Consider the following 22,633-nt stretch of genomic DNA (forward strand, 5'->3'; position numbering starts at 1 on the left):
TTTCCACATATATAAGAACAATTTCAAAAAGGTTTTAAATCTTCATTTTTATACAGTGCCCCTCCACAATTGAGACCAAATAATTAGCCTATAATATAAGCTCCACCTTAGTTATACTTTAGTGGTGAAACAAATGTGTAACTAATTCAAAGTGCTTATTTCTGCTTCCACTCCACTACATATATTTCGGATAAAAATATTGTACTGTGGTGCAGTGGTTAGCGCTGCTGCCTCACAGCAAGAAGGTTCTGGGTTTGAATCCACCATCAGGCTGGGGCCTTTCTGTGTGGGGTTTGCATGTCCTGTCTGTGCGGGTACTCCAGCTTCCTCCTGCAGTTAGTGAGGTTAGGTTAGTTGATCATTCTAAATTGCCTGTAGGTATGAATGGCTCTGTCTCCCTGTTAGCCCTGGCAACCTGTCCAGGGTGTACCCCGACTCTCACCCTGTGGCAGCTGGGATAGTCTCAGGCCCCCCTGCAACCCTGAACTGGATAAGTGGAAGAAAATGGATGGATATTATACTTTGTACTCTAGCTTTAGTCAATTATTATTATAATTGACTATTATTTTTTTGCAGATGTTAAACTATAGATCTACTAATAAACTATGCTGTATTATATTGGGTAAAGCTACCCAGCAGTAAAGTAGCACAAAACCACATTTAGACTTGGGCAGTTACTTTTTCTTGTACATCTGTAATACATGCACATTAGACTGAAATCCTGCCCAGTGTTTTACACCGATTTTTGATACTGTATTTATTTCTAATCAAATATTCTTGTGCCTTCTGTGCCTCACTGCAGGCAGCTGAACGAGGTGGTGCACGCTGCATCCAAAATTACTGGGTGTGAAGTCTCATTTATTGCATAAAGCTACAAGAACAGGTTGCACAAGCAGAGCCTGTTGATTTTAAAGGACCCTCTCCACACAGCAAACTGCCTTTTTAACTTTGTCCCCTCACAAAAAAGACGAGAGGCATCAAGAGAAAACAGTACGTTCCCACAGGCTGTCCAACTCCTCAACACCTCAGGATTATTTTAAGCAACACAATTTAAACTGTTTCATGTGCAATAACTAACTTTGTGTGTGTGTGTGTGTGCAACAAATTGCTATCGACAATGTCAACACAGCAAAGTATTGAATTGAACTGCATCTTATCCCAGCTGCCACAGGGTGAGAGGAAGAGGACACCGTGGACAGGTCACCAGTCTGTGGCAGGGCTAACACACAGAGACAGACATGCATTCACACCTGTGGGCAATTTAGAATCATCAGCTAACCTAACCCCACTACAGTACCAGAGTACCCAGAGAGAACCCACGCAGGCACGGAGAGAACACGCAAACTCCACAGACACTTTGGATTCAAACCCAGGACCTTCTTGCTGTGAGGCAACAGTGCTAACCACTGTGCGACCGTGACAGTATATTTGTAAAATGCTGGTTGCGTGGCAGGAGTAAATTATGACAGAAAGCAGACTACATTACATATACATTTGTATTTAGTATACAAAAAATTGAAATATTTCACCACACAGACATGTGAAGTAATAAAAAATAAGACAAACAGTTGGAACAAGTATACAAGTCATCTTACATTACATACGTACATGGCCAATGCATTTCATCATACAACCTCTCCTAAGAATTACAGTGGGTCAAATAACCAGAGAACTTCCATGCAATAGTAGTAGAATTTTTTTTGCTGTTTCGCAGCTACATTTCGACACCTTAGCTAGGCAGGACCACACAACATGATTCAACCACACAGCTATGCCAACCAAAGACAGCATAACGGAGTGCACTGCAGTGCTGCGTCTCACCACATGGGGGAGACAGACACACAGCAGGCCTGCGACCATACAGAAATGCATTTCATAAAGGTGCAATCTGCACTGTTTGCCATAATGACAAACTCCACAAAGATTGGCCCCTTTATTGTACACTGTTAGCAACACTTCTAACTTCAACGTGAGCAACTATAATCCCTTTAGTTTGAATTGTTTTAGTTTGACGAGCTAAATATTCAGGTACATGTAGATAGATACTCATAATGCATTCCTTTTCTAAGGATTATTCTGTACATGACTAGATGTCACTGATATCCATTTTTTTCCTTCCTTTATGTCCACAGATTGTTGAAAAGTCTTGTGTTTTACTACAATACAATATGAAATAGTACCAAAAACTGGACACTAAAAAACTTGGCTTAAAACAATACTGTCTTTTATGCACTACCCCAAACTGTCAGACAGTCTCAATGATATCGACATGTGCCCACACACACACCAGCATTTAGATACATGTGTGTCATACACACATTCATGTGCTTGCACGCTCGCGCACCCACACACACACACACACACACACACACACACACACACACACACACACACACACACACACACACACACACACACACACACACACACACAGAGGATCTAAACAATGGGATAAATTAAGACAGAATATTTTAAGACCCATGCAAGCTCCTCCACCCCCAGAGGCAGAACTCAGGCAGCAAGGTTGTACCGCCCCCATGTGTTTGGCATGCTCATCTGTCACATCTTCACAGTTAGGAAAAGTTACCCAAAGACACTGACTAAGATCAGGTTACTAATGTAAGTCTTCAACTTATTGTTTTTGTTCATGAAGACCAGAAGATGCTTCTGAAAGCAAGTGAGAAGGTTTGCAGGAAGAGCCGAAGTTAAGATGAATTCTTGATCTCAAAAACTACAGTTTTGTCTCAGCAGACTCTCTTGCTAATGAAACAGATGAGCTTTGACTGAAACCCCCAGTTAAACCATTGTGTACTCATTGAAAAGATCTTTTTTGTCTATTCAAAAATCAGAGGGATCCTTCCCCTTGAAACATAACATAAGCCTGTGATTATGGATTTGTGTATGGCTTTAATAAGACAAAACTGAAGGGAATGTGTGTGATCCATTGGCAGGGAAACAGTCACAATTCTCTCCATCAATCCTGCAGGCATTAACAATATTTTACTAACTCGACTGGGTGCTGAGAGGATTGAAGAAATACAAGCAGTTAGACCATTTTTACAACTGATTAACCATCTTTAAAAAGCTAGTTAAGAACAAAGAAGGAGCTGCTTGGGTCCTCGATCCAATCGTATAGCTGTTTTCTAAGCAACAGCATGACCTTCCCCTGATTTGCTGTTGCTTAGTGTGAATAAACACACTGATCTGACAGTATATGGCATTCAGTGTCCTACCTTGTAATTTTAAAGAATGCCCCAAGATTTAATGGGCTTTTCCTCTGGCCATGTTCAACCACTCAGAAAATTTGGCTTGGCATTTTTTGAGTAATCTTATCAACTCAGAGACAAAGAGCACTGGAAAAATGAAGGGAGAAAAATTCTTAAACTAGATTTAGGGGGGTTATAAAGCCAACTTTGTCATCAGGGTTAGAGTAATCCACCAGCAGGAGCAGAAGCCAAAAGTGAGCTACAGCTTTCTATTGAGACCCCCTTGTTTGCCAACTTAGTTTGGACTTGAATTATAAAATGACCACACAGTGAACCTGCCAACCTGTCAGACAGTCTAACTGCTGGTTTTTCTGTGTGACCGCGCTGTGATGTGACCGCAGATCTCAGGGATGACCTCGCTGAGCACGCTGCTATCATTAGTATCAGAAATGATGGCTGAATATCACGGGAATGAAGGCAGTAGTATTTTCTTTTAATGTGCTGATCCTAGATCAGAAGCTGAGGGTAACTTCAGAGCTGAAGGCGTATTCACAGTTCACGTTCTATCTAGTCAACACTGCATTATTTCAAGCAAGCATAGCTGAGAAAGAAACGATGTTACAGTAAGACAAGATCTAGAAATCTTTGTCAGCCCTCATGGCAACATGATGCGGTTCTATGAGTACAAAGCAGCTGGACAGTCATTGTTTTTCACAGAGAACCTATGACCTTATTCGGTAATGGTTAAAAAAATCCGATTAAATATTGGTCCTACCAATATGATTTTGAAAAAACATCAATATAAAGAAAGCAATCTCAGCAGTGCACACTCACTCTCGCTAGTTTTCTTTCTCATCCTCTCAGAGAAGTAGTGGTTGTTGTTCATGGTGATGTAGTGTAGTGTTAGCAGTATTTTCTCCTTAGAACACGGTGCATCTCTTCCCCCTCTTCTTCACGGGTGGAGGGCAGAGCACAGCTCGGATGGCCTCGTCAAATACTGTCTTCAGGCCTCGCTGGGTCAGCGCAGAGCACTCCAAGTACTTCACAGCCCCTGAAGACCAGGAAGAGGACATGATAGGAAACACAGAGATCTTAGCATCTTCTGCCACCTCCACCTCCTGTCTTTTTGTTTGTGCCACCGTCTCCAAACCATACATCATAGCAGGTCTCATTGCATTCCTGTAAATCTGCCGTTTCACTCTTGCTGCTATCCTTCTATCACAAATCGCCCCTAACACTTGTCTCCACCCACTCCACCCTGCCTGCACTCTCTTCTTCACTCAGTCTGTTGGTTTGGATGGTTGACCCCAGGTATTTAAACTCATCTACTGTTCACTGCTCCATCTGTCTCCTTCTCATTCAGACACGTTTTCTGTCTTGCTTCTACTGACTTTTCTTCTCTCCAGCGCATACCTCCAATTCTCCAGGCTCTCTTCCACCTGCTCCCTACGCTCACTACAGAACACAATGTCATCTGCAAATATCATAGTCCATGAAGACTCCTGCCTGACCTCTGTCAGCCTGTCCATCACCACTGCAAACAAGAAGGGACTTCACTTTCTCAGCACAGTCTCTTCATTCATTAGTACGTGTCCATCTCTATCCTTAACCATCCTAACCTTCTGCACATTCTTTCCAGCTTGATCTCTCTGCCCAGCCAATCGATGCAAGTCCTTTTCTCTTCCCTTAGTGTCCAGCCTCACAAACAACTCACTGTAAGCATTTTTTACTTTGCCTTTGCCACCTCTCTCTCTTTGACGTACACCTAGCCTCGTAGTACTCCTGTCTACTTTCTTCATCTCCCTAACCAATCCACTTTTTCTTTGCTAACATCCTTCTTTCCTATACTTCCACATTTAACTACCAGCTCTTCCTGTCATCTTCTGCCAGAGGTCTCTTTCTGTTAAAAGGAAGTTCTTCAACACCAAGTGCTGCTTGAATTGAATTCTGAATTGAATTCTAAGTAAGCGGAAATGCAGTCATGCAAATACAGGCAAAAGACTCTATGGACTCTGAGGACCAACTGACAGCAGTGAACTGGGAAGATGGATCAGTGAGTTAAGTATTGAGCTGAGGTCAGGGGGAAAAAAAGGCAAATGAAAATATTTGCTCATTGTTTTGTCACGGTCATTGTGGTCTCGATTTCTAAATTCACGTACTTTAAAAAGAATGCTTCTGATCATTTTGTGACTTATTTGTTAATAAGCTTCAAAGACTTATAGAAGGATGTTTGATTGATAGTTGGCTTGCCTACTGTATTTTGTTTATGGTTTAGCAATTACACAAAGACCATTCTCAAATTATGCCTTCATGGTTCTGCTTTTCTGTGAGGGTGTGGGACATGTTTCACCACCCTGTGTTCCTCAGTTGGATGTTCTTGGTTCTTTATAAAGTCTATTTTCAGCATGTGGTTAGTCAGGCTACCATGTTTCTGTACACCAACATGTCTAAAGCTCAGCAATTAAGAATTTTTATGTTTACTGACTTACTGCTGGAACTTTGAAGACTTTAAGAGACAAAATTCATTCAGAGTCTCTAACTATAGTGCAAATTCCCACTTAAAAAAAAAAGTTCTCTGCATGTGTTTGTGAGTTTATACAAATGAAATAAAGAAAAAATGATGAATTAATTCATCATAGACTGTGTATTTTTCAGCACTGGACAGGATAGCTTTGGGGGTTTTTGGCCACAATGGGTGCATTGACAGTATATGTTATGACAGGAAAGTGGGAGAAGTGATGCAGCAAAGAGCACAGGCTGGGACTTGAACCTGCACTGCCAGCTTTTGCCTCACGGCACGTATGTGGTCACCTGCTCTACCACTGAGCCTCCCCAGTGCCTGGGCAGGACAGCTGTTTCCCCCTGCTTTCAGTCTGTGGCAAGTTATGGTAACCACATAGGCGTCTCAACAAGCACCAGACATCCACGGATGTGTTCTGGGATAAACCTGGCTGGCCACTCATACCCTTTAAAAAGAAATTTGCTTTATGTCTAAATTTGGTTGAAATGTTAAAGGACAAAAGTTATCTTTTCAGGCTCTTCATCCATTCACCAAGTGATGGTCACCATTGGGCATTTTAAGAAGGCTAAAATCGAGTTAAATTTCATTCAGGGTAAAATGTGTGTTAGCTCTCTGATAGACTGGCAACCTATCTGGGGTGCCTTTTGCCCTATGACAGCTGGAATAGGCCAGTTGCCCCCCTTGGGCAAGATAATGAACCCCAAGTTGCTTCCGATGCATCCACTAGCGTACAGCAGAAAACCAGTCCATTTACCATGCGTACATGGTAAATGGACTATTCCAACAGCATTTGGAATAGCTGCAGGCCATTTCTCCAGCTTCTGGCTGGTGAAATGGCCTGCCTGCAGCCTAGACCTTTCACCAACTGGCATAATGACACATTTAACATAATACTTTTCGAGAAAATTAAAGATGAAGATTGGATTTTTGTATTGAAATAATCTTGTTTTTCATTCACAAGTTGGTTTTACAACTTTTACAATCCATAATTTTGTCTGTGCTCGATTATGGTGATACTGTTTATATACATGCTTCTATTTATATCCACCTTGAAGCTTCTTGATTCTGTCTATTACACCGCATTACGATTTATCACAGGTGATTATTTTCTTACTCACCATTGTATTTCATATGAAAAAGCGGGATGGTGCTCCCTAGCAAATCAAAGACAGCAGCATTGTATGACCTCCCTCCACTGGTAGAGGGAGGTCATGTTTTCAGTTGAGTTTGTCTGTCTTCACACCTTCACGTATTTTCATCTAACCTTATGAGGATAAGTCAGAATCCTCTAAAAAGAATTAGGGAGCGGCATGACCGTAAGTTCTGTCATATAGTAAAGTTTGTTGGATGATTCTGGATCTAATGAGTAAGAAATAAAGCCAGTGACATGCAACTAACATCAAAATAAAACTGAACCTTTCCTGATTCAGTAGGCTATTTCCAGATTTGATGTACAGTACCAGTCAAATGTTTAGATATAGTGTGTCTGAAATGGATCAACCAGTACAACCCCAAGATTGTGCAGACGTGGCAAGCCAACATGGACCTACAATTCATCACAGACCCATATTCATGTATCATGTATATCATGAGCTACATGAAAAGCCAAAGCTCTATGAGCGAGCTGCTGATGAAGGTTGCAGATGAGAACAGAGACAATTAATTAAAATCAAAGCTGAGAAAAGTAGGATGATCATTTGTCAAATACAGAGAAGTCAGTGCTCAGGAGGCTGCATTCAGATTGCTCTCCCTGCCTTTGAAAAGGGACAGTAGGAAAGGGGTATCTGTCAACATCACACCCAAAGACAAGCAAGTCTCCATGCTGAAACCACAGAACCAACTTCAGGGAATGGAAAATATCTTCTATACCTTGCCACTTGATAGATATACTTCCCTATATCGCACATGTCATTGTTATCTTCAGTTTCCATAGCCATTTGTTCAGTCATTTGTTTTCTTTTGCTCTAGTCTGGGTCCATCTGAACTGCAAGCTTGCTTTCAACAGAGCTGAATAAAGCACTGATGAGTCCTCAAGAGCTCAGAGCAATGACGCAGTGTCTAAACACCAGGGAAAAGCAGGTTATGTTCCATCGTAAATGGTGAAAAGATGCAATATTTGCTCTCAAACACGACCAACCAATGCCACGGTACAACGTCTTCTTGGGTGGTTCTGGAGGAGTGAGAAAGAGACACTTTATAAAGCTGGTTTATTACATCCATCACCGCTTGCAGGACATTTGTGGCAGCTTGGACCTTTTTTTTCCCGGTTTGGAGGAGTAAGCATTTTGGGTGTTGGAGATCACTTCCAACTACAGCCCATGGACCAAAGCCATATGCCTGCTACTCCTTCTGACTCTGTTAATGTTTATGTTTCGGCTTCTTTAAGTGTGGTCTCTGTTTCCTACTCCAAAATAACGGGTATGTTTCTATTCAGCTATGTCAGAATGCATAGCTCACTGTGGAAAGAAAACTTCCAGATGATTGAACTGACAGAAACCATGCCAAAGAAATCAGAATTTTGCACAGGTACTGATGAGGGTACAAACAGTTAACTGCACACCAGATGACATTACTTTGTTGAAGCCGATGCTGAGCTTTACGCATTTTCAAAACCAACAAAGAAGTCGATGTCCAGTGAGTACCTGAAGAAACTACCAACTTAGGTGTTCTGATATCCAAGCCATTGACCAGAAGAAAGATGTCCAGACAGGAATCATTGATGTAGTGATTTCAACCAAGCCGTCTGAAACTGAAGGTTTAAGAGAAGTGGTGTCAGTAGTGGATGACACAAAAGTAATGGTCACAGTCAATATTGATGTCTCCAGCGGGCTAGCCAATGGTGTGTGTGGCACAGTTGTTGGGATCGACTGCACTGGAAGTGATGTCCGTGCCATACTGTGACTGTGTTGGCAGGAAGGCTGTTGCTGAAAGTCAATATTGATGGTCTTGTCCTGGAGCTGTGCCTATCTGAAGGCAAGATGTTCAGTTTTTTTGTCAGAAGGGGGAAGACGTTCAGTAGAAGCAAAGCGGACCAAGTTTCCACTGTCATTGGCGTGGGCCTGTACGGTCCACAAAGTGCAAGGAAAGACAGTGAACAAAGTCGTTTCAGTGGAAGGTAGGAAGATAGCTTTATGCCAGGTCAGACTTACCCTTACCCGTGTGAATAATTTAAACAGCCTTTTTCCGCTTGGATTTGATCCAACTGCTAATCAGGTCAACCCTGCTGTGCAGAAGGAAATGGCCCGCCACTACTGATTCAACTCATTCCTTGAACAGTCGCCTCTTCAATGTACGTTCTTACCTGGACCATTTCAAAGATCTGAGGGCAGATGAGACAGCAAAAAGCATTGATGTATTCTGCTTTGTTCAAACTTTCCTGAAACAGCAGCAAGAATTTGGTTTAATCATCCCAGGCACGCGAAGCTTCAGAGCAGACCGAGATGCTGCAGCGGGATGCGGGGGTGGAGTGATGACAGTTGCTCAAGAGGAGGTTTTGCCTGAGGAGCTAAGCTTTACTGTCACTGGGCTGGAATACTCAGCAGTGTCTGTAAAAAAATCTTCCACAAGAGTAAACATAGTAATCCTTTACAGACCGCCTTCTTTCACCCCTGTGGTCTTCGTCCAGGAGTTACAAGCTTTGAATGTGTTTTCTTTTTTTCACGAGTGGTCCAATGACCATCTTTTGTAATATATTACTATATATTTCTTTTTGAAGTTTATTCGTTACCGCCACAAAAGAGATTATGTTTTTGGTTGTGTTGGTCTGTTTAGTGGTTGAATTATTGAAATATTTCTTCAAATCTTTCTATATATTCCATATTTATATCAAATGTCATTATTAACTATTAAATGAAATGCTGATTTAAAAAAAACATTTTTTTTAACCAGGCTATTCGAGGTGGCGCACGGAGCAGACTGTACAATCACAGCTACTCTCACCCCTTACCCTTATATATTATACCATTATTCTGCAAAATATTTTATGTCTTGTACCCTTTCGCTGATGATTTAGTATTTCAGAAAAATGGGTATCAATATCTGGCAGATTTTTTAAGATATCAATCTGAACATCATACCCCAGTCTTGATTATGAACCATCGGTACTTCTTCTTCTTAAGGTTCTTAAATGAAATATTCGTTATACCATTCCTTCAGCCTTTTTAACGATTAAAAGGTGTGAGTGATCCTGTGACTTGGTTATGGTTTGCGCTCTCTGAGCACTTGTGTGTTGCTTCACCCAGGGAAGGAGGGAGGTTATGTTTTCAGTCGCGTTGGTCTGTCTGTTTGTTAGCAGGATAACTCAGAAAATGATGAACGGATTTCAATGAAAATCAGCGCAGTATTGGCACATAGAAAATTTGAGGTGGGCGAGAAATGCGCTCTGCTGAGTGGCCTTTAAGTATACAAGGTTCTGCTGCAAAGATGGCCTGCTCACCTCAGCTCCTTGGTTGAATTTAAACACAGTATTTACACTGTCAGGTTGCAGGACGTTTTAACATCAGCTGTACTGCTTGTTCACACTGAACTTGGAAAAACTGGATTTAAATACTATAAACAAAAAAACTATAAAGCTGCATTCTCTGATTTCACTGGAGCATTTTAAAAGATTGTATTTGTCTATCTGTAACTACTCTTGCACATGTTTTCTTAATTAGTGATCATGTATAATCATGTTCTTTTATTATGAAGCTGTCTGTCTCAATTTTTGTTTATTTTTTTGTACACAGGTCTCTCTTTAGCAAGAGATCTTCATCTCAATAAAACTACCTCTTTAAATAAAGGATTGAATAATAATAATAATAATGAAAATAAAAATATAACAAAGACCCAGGACTGTTGAGTAGCTAGCATCCTCTATCAGACAAGAACAGAACAACTCTTTTCTCCCAAAAGTCCAGCGGCTGCTGTCCTCAGTTCCCACACATTTACAAACCGTTGTTAAAAGAAGAGGGGATGCTCCACAGTGGGCGCTGTCCTAACTTTTGTGAGACATGTTGCTGCCATTAAAGTCAAAATGAGCTCATACTTTTCTTAAAATGGTATTTTGTCTCAATTTAAACATTTGATATGTTTTCTATGTTCTGCTGTGAATACAATATGGGTTTGGTGTGGTTCTTCAGTGGTTAGAACTGCCACCACCCAGTAAGGAGGGCTGGGTTTGAATCTGCTGGTCATCTTTCCAGCAACATAAACTTTTTTTCACCTTTTGCTTTTTAACTAGACCTTTAGTTTTACTGTATGTGTGCTGATCATGCATACAGTAAAAGTATGCATGATCAGCAAAATTGTAATTCAAAAATCACATGTAAAGCTACCGAGAAGAAGAAGAACCTACTCAGTCCATAAAGAACTTAGTTCAGTTTGTTACAAACATTTACCACATTGGGAAGTTTTCATTCTGAAGGAAGGGTATCAAAAATTGTCATCAGTAAAGTAATCAGCAACTAAAATTATTAGACAATTGTAGTCAATAGTAGTACTTAAGTGAGTAATTGTGCTTAGTGATATTCCACCTCTGACTAGCCAGTTCTGTACCAAAGTGTCTTTGAATCAACTCTCACTGGTACCTTATTTATTATTAAATGTTACTTACTGCAAGACTACACAAGCAACAATATCTATTTGTAGCGAGATAAATGTTGCAGCTAAAAGATTTCTGTTAAAGCCTACAGCCTCACCAATCTCTCTCGCCATGGCCAGGCCCTGCGGGTAGGTGATGGGGGAAAGCTTCTTGTCTCGCAGCCTCTCAATGGTGTCCTTGTCATCTCGCAGATCGAGCTTGGTGCCCACCAGGATGATGGGTGTGTTGGGGCAATGGTGTCTCACCTCAGGGTACCACTAGGGCACCACAAGCCCACACACACACACGCACATGCAAATGTGTACATATGGATATACAAAGGACAGTGTCAGTGAGAGAGGAGAAAGAGAAGAGTCAGCTGGTTGCAGTGGAAGAGCATCATGACCTTTTCCACAATGACATTCAACAAACTCTGAGTTGTGACTATAGAAAAAGTTGTTTTTAAGTATGAATGAAAGCATAGCTGTATGAACAAAAGACATCCTCAGGCAAAGCAACCTCCAATCACATCACATGATGAGAGAATCCCATCAGACCAGAAACACAGAGCCTCTACAGAGGGACACTGGACCTTGTGGAAAGTGTGATTTCACATGAGAGCATCTCATGATGCTCAGCAGATCAAACCACAGCCGGTCGTCGTGATCCCTCCGCAGAGCGTTTGCACGTGCTCAGGCCTCGGCCTAAAATGTGTCTCTGCACTCCAAGCCCTGCTGGAGTAGCATCAAATCCAGACCATTCTAAGCTGAGGACTGAACAGGTGTGAGAAGCCAGGTGGAGCCAAAGATGTGCCTCCTTGTGGTCAGACCCGGCGTGGAAGGGGGACAAAAGGAGGGTGGTCAGTCAGCGTACTGACCTTAGCTCGGACGTTCTCAAAGGAGGCCGGACTGACCAGGGAGAAGCATATCAAGAACACATCCTGGGAGAGAACCAGAGACAGTTGCTAGTTGAGAGTGTGATTTGTGTGTGTGTGTGTGTGTGTGTGTGTGTGTGTGTGTGTGTGTGTGTGTGTGTGTGTGTGTGTGTGTGTGTGTGTGTGTGTGTGTGTGTGTGTGTGACCACAAAAAGAGATCTTCTTTATTTTTAGACTTTGTCCATTTTTTGTTTAGTTTTTACCATAATTATAATAAAATTGCCTCATAAGACATAATAAGACACACATTTTTTTCCTTGCAGAAAATTAAGTGATCAATGATTTAAAGTAAACAAAAAAAAAGTTTCCACAGGTTTGCTGCCAATAAATGAATGCAACAATAAGATGTAAGCATATTTGTCACTACTGTGGTGGCACAGAAGAGACACTTCAAGTAATTACTAATCACTAATTATGTTACTTTCCACACAAGGCTTGAAAAAAAGCCTCAGACAGGGAGGCATGTTTTTACCATAATTACAATAAAATTGCCTCATCTTGTTTGTTCAATACATTTTCATTATAATGGGTCTCATCTACTGCAATAGACTGAGGACATATCCATAATGTTGCCCCCTGCAACCCTAAATTGGATAAGAAAATGGATACATGGATGGATAGGTGGAGCTCATCTAAACAAGAAGGGGTTATAAACAAGGGCATATATAAATGAAAACCTTCCCCAATTAAATTTGGGCCCTGTCCATACGTACATGGGTAGTTTTGTAAATGTAGCTTTTTCTATGTGTTTTGGCCTTTCATTCACACGTAAACTGTGTTTTATGACATCATCACAGCACTTGACATAATCTTTTTGCTTTTCATGTGGACAGAGATATTTTCAAACTGAAAGCAGGAAATCCCTGTTTTAAAAAGTACCCACGTGCATGTGGATGTAGACTTGATCGTCTCACATTCAAGATCATCTTTCTGGGCATGTCCAGACAGCTGGAAGATTGCTCCCTGTTGTGACCTGCTGTGTTCAAATCAAACTAACCTTAATTACATGTGAAGAATTATCACTGGTGATGAGAGCGTGGTCTTTGGTTTTTGACCAAGCAAGTTTCAGCTAAAGTTTTAAAACTGACCGCAGTGCATGTTGTGAGGAGCAACACCAGGGGCATGTTCCTAGTGTAAAACATCCAGCGGATATATCCTGTGTCAGCACAGGATGGATTGAAAATGTTGGAGTTTTCTGGCCACAGTAAACTGTGAGCAAAGACTTCTGAGGAGGGCCAGTAGTCTTTGCTCACTACTGGGAGAACCCGCCAGACAATCAAGATGAAGAACGTACGGTTACGTAACCTTGGTTCTCTGAGTGAGCAACTATTTCTCCACTCTGTTACATATTCCACATCTACAGGAATGACTCCCTTATTAGTCAGGTCAGATGGATACTTCTTAAGATACTCTGGCTTGCCCGGCCACGCCCCACAGATTATCTATAAAACAGCTGCGCTGGCGTGAAGTAACTGATAGTTTGATTGGAACGTGTCTCTGAGTGGCTTTAAAGCTGGAAAGTACATTCTCTATTGTATAGAGATTATCTCTTCACTCTGTAACCTATTCCATATGCACTAGGTAATTTACATCCACGCTATAAGAAAGCACCAAGTATGTAACTCGTGACTCCACAAGCAACACACCGAGCTCTCCTCACAGGCCGGAGAGGAACTCTCACTCACCAGCCTGACTCCTTAAGCACCACAGCGAGGTCCTGCCAGGTGCATCAGCTGAAGAACCGCAAGCAATACGCAGGCAAGGAATCACAGCCAGCGGACGGCGGACACAGAGACAGTGCCAGGTGTGTAAACTCCCACACAGGGTAAGTGGACTCAATGCTGTAACCTGAACACATCAATTCACAATCACTGAAACACAGAAGCTCACACACACTGCACCCGACTGCCAGGTGGAGATCAAACGATCAGCGACTTCACACAGCACAGCTGCTTTATAGATAAGCTGTGGGGCGTGGCCGGGCAAGCTGGAGTATCTTAAAGAAGTATCTACATAACCTGACTAATAGGGGGGGTCATTCCCTGTAGATATGGAATATTTAACAGAGTGGAGAGCTAATCTCGATGCGATAGAGAACCACCATTTTTTACACACTCCGGGAAATCCAGCATCCATTGCAGAGGTACAAGTAGAAGCGGACAGAAAAACAAATTATTATTAATAATATTTTACAAAGAGATGTAAAAATAGCAGTTGTGCTGAAAACAATTCAGAGGTGCACTAGAAGATGATCTTGAATGGGAGATCACCCAAACTGAAATAAGTTTTTAGGCTTATTTCATCATAACTCTAATGCATTGTTCGTGATGTTGGCTTGTGAGTGTAATTTGGAATTCTGGCACCTAAATTCTATCATTATAGAAATAAGTATTTGTAATATAAGGTATATTGTGTTATTTTTTTGTAAAATATAATTTCAGAAAACTTTGATAAACTCATTTTATTGGCTTCCTTAACACTCTAGCAAGTCTAAAAATCTCTCAACAAACCTTGTGAACTAAAAAGCATTACAACATCCTGCATATATTAACCACATTCAATATTATTATATTACTCATCAATCTAAACAAGTCATACATTAGCAAGATAGGTTCAGTCAGTTATCTCTGGTAATTGCATGTTGTGAGTGCGTGTGTGTGTGTTTGGTTGGGAGAAAGGAGTATGAATACCGTCTGTGGGTAAGACAATGGTCTGAGCCTATCGTAGTCCTCCTGTCCTGCTGTATCCCAAAGACCCAGATTCACTGGTTTCCCATCCACCATCACATTGGCAGAGTAGTTGTCAAAGCTGCAGGAAATTGTACACCATACTGAGTAAAGAGCAGTTAAGAGTAAGAGTGCCAAGTTAAACTTATCTCAGCAAATGACTGAAGTGACTACCCATGAAAGTAAAAGATAGTGTTGACTGACTATAACAGGGTGGTAAATACACATCATTGTTATTTATACAACCACAGCCTGGAATGTCAATTATAGTGACCAGCTGTAAATGAAACCAAAATACAAAATACTGTCAAAAATACTGAGCACAGGGCTGTGTGCAGCTTTGTGTTATAATGTGAATTACATATGCCTAGATAAGGGTGGTAAATACTTTAAGCAAAGTAATTTGTTTTTTCCCAAAGCCTACTTTTTGTGTATTGTGTGTCTTTATTTGATAACAACTTTTGAGAGACAATGGAAATGAGCGGGTACAATATGCAGCAGTCAGGAACTGAGCTGGCAATTCAGTGTTGCAGGGTGGGCCTAACCCCTCAGGTATCAGGTTGCTCTAAGTCGGTTCCAACACCTGTCAGTATGGATTTTATACTTATTATATTAATTCCAGTTTAATATAAACTGTTTTTCAACCTTTGGGTTATATGCTTTTCACACTAAATAACCATCCAGTAATTTGCCATTTAGCTTAGCAGTTAGCTTAGCAAAACAAAACAGGGAGCACAAAGAGTTGAAAAAACAAAAATGACAGTTCTGGGGGTCAGACTCATGGCCAGCAACAAAGAAGAAGCAACTCTGGGGGCCAAGAGACCACCAGCAGAGATGGGGCAACTCAGAAGGATGGCTTGGAGGTCAGCATTAGTGAAGGTGAAGTTCCTCGGGAGGCTTGGCTGGTGGCCAGCGATGGAAGAGACAGGACCCCTCAGGGGGTTTGGCTAGTGGTTGTTGACGGTAGTTGACCAGAGGCCGGCATTGGTGGAGTTGACGGGACACCTGTGGTGGCTTGACTGGGGGCCGACAACAGCAGAGAAGTCCCTCTGGTGGCTTGGCTGGAGATCAGTGTTGGTGGAGGTGATGGGGCACCTCTTGTTGGTTTGGCTGGTAGCCAGGTCCGGCAGTGATGGAGTGGACAGAACTCCTCTGGAGGCTCAGCAGGTGACCACCGTTGAAGACGGAGAGCCTCTGGCTCAGATTCTGATGGTTCAGGTGGCCTTGCAGGTTCTGGGTCTGCCAGCAATGGAGCTGGAAGCTCAGGCTGCACAGTAGGGTCCACAGAGGTTTCTGGTGACAGGGATCCTGCCAGCACATTCTCAAGACACTCTTGATTCCTGAGAAACTCAGGATTCTGAGGAGGGGACTGCTCAGCAGGGCCTGCAGACTCCTCTGAAAACCAGGGCTGCTCAGCAGCAGTCTCCTTTGATAACTGGAGCTGCAGCAGCTCCAGCTTGGAATGGCCTGGATTGTCAGGACACCCAAGACCCTCAGCCATGTCCTCTAATGACTGGGGCTTTGGCAGCTTTAGCTCAGACTTGCGATACACAGAATTTTCAGGTTGTACTGGCTTCACAAGATGTACAGGATCCTCAGGTTGCACAGGCTGGGCTGCACAGGACAATTCACCATATCAGAATTGGCTGGCTCAAGAATACTACACATAGTCTCTGTTTGTTTGAGGGTTACCACCAGGAAGTGATATTAATTTTGCTATCTCAAAAAAACCAAACACAAACTGATTAATTGACTTGAAAACTGAGAACACTGTACTGTTACTGGCCAGTTCAGAACCAGAAAATATCACTGTATTATTGTTTGGCTGACAAAAAAAAAACACCCAGTCTCAGAACTGGTCAGTTGAGATACACAAAACTCAGTCCTAGCATTATCAGCTGGCTCATTAATAAAAAACACAATCTTAGAACTCACTGAACCAGAAACAAAAGTTACTGTTCTCAAATTCTCGTGCTCAGAGGGAGCACTAAGGGAAGAGTCAATTTAACTCACAGCTGCCACTGACTCTGGAAATCTGATGGAATCTGAACTTAGATTACACTCCATTGTGGACCTAGGAAGCTGGAGACCTGACAACCAAGTAGTTGTTCCTGTTATACTTATTTGACATCCACTTGAAGCCCACTTGCCTGGAGAGCATGCATAGATGATGCACTGTAATGTAAATTCTCTATAGATAAGTCCACAGAGTCCCAGAAAACAGGCAGACATGTAGAAATCTGCGCAGACCTTCGCACTGACCATCTGATGATGAAATTTACATCACTGGGACCTGAGCAGACCTGAGTGGACCATAGCGGACTCGAGGAAGTAGAAAGTATAATCCCTGTTTGACTCTGGCTGGGGAGAGGAATGCTGATGGCAGAAGCCCTGATTCCTCCTAGAAGTGGAAGCTGGCAGAATGGAGGCTGCAGGCTCCTTCTTCCATGTTCGATCCCGTCTCCTTCCTAATGTAGAGGCTGGGCCCTGTGTGATGAGGACAGCACTCGTGGGAAGTTTCATGTCCGATGGGCTGGGGAATGGTGACGTTAAGGCTGGAGAGTTGAGTAATGGTGTCGAGGCTGAAAGACTGGGCAGCAGAGTGTCTGTAAATCCCAGAGCAAGATCCAACAGGGCGGAAGAGAGCTCCTCAGGTGTGATTCAGCTCAGTTCAAATTTGTTTTATTTATATCGCACCAAATCACAACAACAGTCGTCTCAAGGTGCTTTATATCAGACCCTACAATAACACAGAGAAAACCCGAACAATCAGATGACCCCCCTATGAGCAAGCGCTTGGTGACAGGGGGAAGGAAAAACTCCCTTTTAACAGGAAGAAACTTCCAGCAGAACCAGGCTCAGGGAGGGGCAGCGATCTGCTGTGAGCGGCTGGGGGTGAGGGGAGGGAGACAGGACAAAAGACACAGAGATTAACACTACATGTATAAAGGTTAATTTACACTGTCATAGACTTAACTCTGGATTTAAGAAATAAGTGTTTAAGGTTAAAGTTTTTAGATCATGAGTTGTGCCAGTACAGAATATGACATCACTGGGTTGGTTGGTTGGTTGGTTGGTTGCCTCTTACAGACCTACATTAGTTTTTGTTAGCTAACTAGTGACAGAACCAGCAACTCAGTGGAAAACAAGGAAACTAAAAAAAGCAGCACAAAAGGGTCACTTTTCTACTGCTCCTGGTTGTGGCAATGAGTTTTATGTTAAAAATCATAGATATACTGTCCACTTTCACTCTCTGTTGTTTAAGCAGTAAGTGGTTCTTTGTTGTTGGCTAGCTGCCCCAAAACCAGAAAATCCACCTGTTAGCCGTAATGCTCAGGCTCGTAGGGCGCTTTATGAATGAGGCCTTTTTAGGCTGAGGGGTAAAACACAACATCTGAAAAACAACCTGAAGATAACCAAATGAACAACCCATGGACCATTACATTTTCTGTTCTTCTAAGAAAAGAACTGCATTATTATATTTTTTATTTAAAAAAAAATCCTTTGTCTAAAATCCTTGCACAGTACTGTATTTTTTTCAGAGTGCTCAGCCCTAAGTCATTAGATGGTCATATTTTGAGAGCATGTGGAGTGTTTTCGTTTACTCACACAGTGGGGATGTATTCACCCGGGAAGGCATTGGTGGTGTAGCTAATCAGCAGACAGGTCTTACCCACAGCCCTGAGGAAAGTGATAACAGATGATCCATGAGTCCAAAATTAGGCTGCAGCTCCACTCTCATACAAAACTTGAATATGAATAGACTATATGTAAGTGTGGAAGCATGGCTGTTATATGTGTGAGTGCAAAGGCAGGTTTTACCCTGTTTCACTCAGTGCCACACAGACAGTGGCCTACATACATGTTGCCTGGGGACATAGTAGCCTCCTATGGTTATACCCCCCCCATCCACACACACACACACACACACACACACACACACACACACACACTGACTTGCAGGCACAACCCACCTCACATACAGTCCTTTAGCACCCCTCCCCTACTACACCGTACTGACACAAGCCACTCGATGCTACACATATTGGTGGTGGCCTGGATGAGTATTGGCTGGGTGCTCATGCATGAATCATGAGCAGTTCTGTGTGCATGTCTCCACAGACACGGCAAATGGTAGTGACACACAGTGGCAAAATGTGTGAGTGCCATGAGAGTGATTTGAGGTCAGTGGGTCTCTGGGCAGGAGAGAGAAGAGACAGGCTGGTCAAAGCACTGGTAGTGACAGATGCTTTATCAATCATTGTTTTTTTAAGGAGGTAGAGTGGGTCACCCACTAATCCGAACGGTGGCAGTTTGATCCCCAGCTCCTCCAGGCTGTCAGTGTCCTTGGGAAGGATACTAAAGCCAAAAATCTATGTGAGTATATGTGTGATAGATAAAAGAGCTTAAAGTGCATGGAATAAAGCACCATATAAATGAAGAATGGGAAGATTTACAAGACGGTAGTGAGATCTGCTATGATGTATGGTTTGAAGATGGTGGCACTAAAAAAAGACAGGTGGCAGAGCTGAAGATGCTAAACTACTTGTTGGGAGTGACCAAGATGGACAGGATTAGAAATGAATAAATCAGAGGGACAGCTCAGGTTGAGAGGCAAGGCTGAGATGGTTTGGGCATGTGCAGAGGAGGGACAGTGGATATAGAGGACGCAGGATGTTGAAGATGGAGCTGCCAGACAGGATGAAAAGAGGAACACCACAGAGAAGATTCATGGATGTAGTGAAGGAGGACATGCAGAGGGCTGGTGTAACAGAGGAGGATGCTAGATATAGGGTGAGAGGGAAGGAGATGATTCACTGTGGTGACCCCTGAAGGGAGCAGCTGAAGTTAGGATGAATGAATAATCTTAAAGTAAAAACCTTGGAAACTTTTTTTTTTTCTTTCAGATGTGGCTGATGTAGATTTGATACACATGATTGGACATAGATGCAGTTTTTATGTTCTAGTGATCATTGAAATTAAATGAGATAATGCTTCAAGTGTCTTTGACATGTGGGAGGAAACTGGAGTACTTGGAGAGAACCCACAAAGGAACAGAGAACATGTAAACTCCACACAGAAAGGCCCCAGCCAGCCACTGTATTCAAAACCAGGACCTTCTTCCTGTGAGGCACCACTGGGCCAACAGACCTCCCAGCAGAACCAGTCTCCTGGAGGGGGGGAAATCTGTCACTTCCAGAATTCTGGACTTCTTAAAATATTTCTCTTAATCGCAGCTATTTGAATCAAAAGATGCAAATGAGTCAGATTTGCATAGAGAAGTGAAAAAAAAAATACACAAAGAAACAGATTCTGCGCTGTTACTCAAACACACATACACACACAGATGGGGTCCACATACATGTTCATGGATTTCCCTAAGCTGTTATTATTCTGCTCTGTGTGAAGGTGATCCACTGCCCCAAACTGAAGCAGCTAAATGGCACTCAGCTGTCGTTCACTTCATTATGTTCCTTTGTGCTTTTCCTGCTGTCAGCATGGCTCAAATAATATGAACAGCATCAAGTTCAAATCTGCTTCACATTCCCTCTGAAGACACCAAATGCAAAACCAGCATCTGTACAGTCTGTGCTATATCTGTTTGTGGCAACTGACAACAAAACCCACATCTTTATATCCCGCCCACCTCGTGAATGCCCACATCCCACATAACACAAGGTTCCTGTTAGAAATTCATAGTTTCTAAGCCCATGCTGAAATAATCACAACAACCTTGCCAGGGTTACTTTTTCAGATAAAAGGACGCTCACTCGAGGGCCGTGTATGATATTTAAACTCAGTGGCTTCCAACCACAGACTGCATAATAAAGCAGCCGCTGTGCCATCACACTTTGGTTAGCAAAGGCTTGTTGTGAAGCCTCGGCCTGAGCGTTTACTGCAGCCTTTTGAAAGCCAACATTAGCAGCGTGGGGCTGATCTGACTGTAGAGGGATTCGGATGCTCAGTAGCACACCCTGGTTTTGACTTCTTATTGACTCTAATGAGGACCATAATTGACAAAATGAACTTCATGTTGTCATCAATGTGACTTGAAACTAGTGATTTAGCCCACAAACTTTTGAGGTGATAGTAGATCAAAATAGATGAGCATCATTTTCCCATAGGCTACTATGCAACTGGAAGTCTTTTTGCAGCCACAGGAGTTGCATCCTGGTGGCCATTAGAAAGAATGCAATCTGAAAGAAGGTCTTTCAGATTGCCGTCATATTTCATACCCAGAAGCTACGCCCATATTTACATACAGTCTACGCTTCCCGAAACTGCAAAAACAAGAGAATCAAGATAAAACAATTACTTAAAGAGTTTCTAAATTGCATTTGTAATAATTTTGCTGCATTTTTTAACATTTATGAATCCAGTGCAGGCCTTTTCTCTGCAGCAGGGCAGTCTCACCACTCTCTAAAAGCCAGAACCCACACATGGACAGGCTGTGGCAGGTTTAGCTCAGCTTGAGCCAAGATGATGGAAAGAGAGACTCCGGTTAGAACGAATCATAAAACCAACATACTGTTCGGAAACACTCTTAGGAAGTCTGGCTAGGGCCGTAAGGTCAAAATGTATGATGTTTTAAAAGCTGTCTTATCATGTTATATAATTATGATCTCAGTAATGACCTAAATAATTTAGATTATAGTTTTTGCAATAATTAGGCAGCCCTAGCTCCCTCTGGAGGCAGTCGAGGACTCCACATGGAGTCAGAGCTTCATGGGTGGACTGCTCCTTTTCTTGGCATATCTCTTTCTGCACATATTCCCCATAAACAGAGTATTTTACGCTGCTGGTCGTTTAGAGTGCCACAAACTTTTTGGAGTTTTGATATTATTAAGAGAGGTGTGAACTATGTTAAAACAGCAGCACTCTAAATGGAAGATTTACAATCACAGAACATTTTTTTTTAATTTTCCCATTTTGACTTTGATGATAAAAAGAAGACCTTTGGCCTATTCTTAATGTTAGCAAGAACTGATATCAGTGCTGGTGAATTCTGCCTGGCTTTAATCTAATATTAGCATTTCAAAACGACGCAGTGAATCCTTGCTGCAGACTTCGGTGCACATGCCGCTGGGTGGGATCTGGATGCAGTAAAGAAAGGCACACTGAGAGCAGAATTAGGGCAGCGGGGCCTGCTGCTTGCCACTGACAGGGCCACAAATTCCTTAGCGTGCATCAGCACTTCAGCCCGCCTTCAGGGGCCTACGAGGCGTGTAGGTGTTCCCGCAGCATCCCGATGGCTCCGCTCCCACTGTTGCACTGAACCGTGGATGAAGAAGTGATAAAATGCAACCACAACGCAGATGTATGTGGAGCTCTATCTCAGAAAAACAGGACGACCGACGGATCGCCGAGCCCCAGCCCCTTTTCACTACATAGCATCCTCCCATCATCCATCCATGAGTGGACGCATCAGTGAACCACACATGAAACTGTTTCGTTTCCGTGAGCGTGCTCTTACCCGTCGCCGACCACCACACATTTAATCGCTTGCATCTGGACAGCAGCTGGAGGCTTTCAGGGAGCCGGCGCTGGGATTTCGCGGATCCGAGAGTATGCGCTGAGGTCTCGTATGAGAACAGCGGGCCAGTCCGCTCGGCGATAGAGCCGCAGTGAAAAGGGTCGGTGACGAGTGGTTACGAGAGTCTCCGAAAAGTGTCGAGTGTTTTTAAA

The 22,633-nt window shown here is 42.6% G+C and overlaps 1 protein-coding gene across 3 annotated transcripts; it reads right to left on the reverse strand.

Annotated features, from left to right (window-relative positions):
* Positions 1-1,478: 1,478 nt before the first annotated feature.
* Positions 1,479-22,579, reverse strand: rac3b (Rac family small GTPase 3b). 3 transcript variants are annotated; one of them, XM_030755845.1, is made up of 7 exons: positions 22,422-22,579; positions 18,557-18,628; positions 14,912-15,029; positions 12,165-12,227; positions 11,406-11,565; positions 9,317-9,323; positions 1,479-4,257 (listed from the first exon to the last, which is right to left on the reverse strand). In XM_030755845.1, the coding sequence occupies exons 1-7, from the start codon at positions 22,454-22,456 to the stop codon at positions 4,197-4,199; spliced, it is 516 nt and encodes a 171-aa protein (XP_030611705.1). In that variant the 5' UTR covers positions 22,457-22,579; the 3' UTR covers positions 1,479-4,196. The 3 variants fall into 3 exon arrangements, with proteins under 3 accessions (XP_030611705.1, XP_030611703.1, XP_030611704.1); XM_030755843.1 differs by lacking the exon at positions 9,317-9,323; XM_030755844.1 differs by lacking the exons at positions 9,317-9,323; positions 12,165-12,227.
* Positions 22,580-22,633: the final 54 nt, after the last annotated feature.

The sequence above is a fragment of the Archocentrus centrarchus genome, chromosome 19 (assembly GCF_007364275.1).
Source record: "Archocentrus centrarchus isolate MPI-CPG fArcCen1 chromosome 19, fArcCen1, whole genome shotgun sequence".
NCBI classification, from domain to species: domain Eukaryota; kingdom Metazoa; phylum Chordata; class Actinopteri; order Cichliformes; family Cichlidae; genus Archocentrus; species Archocentrus centrarchus.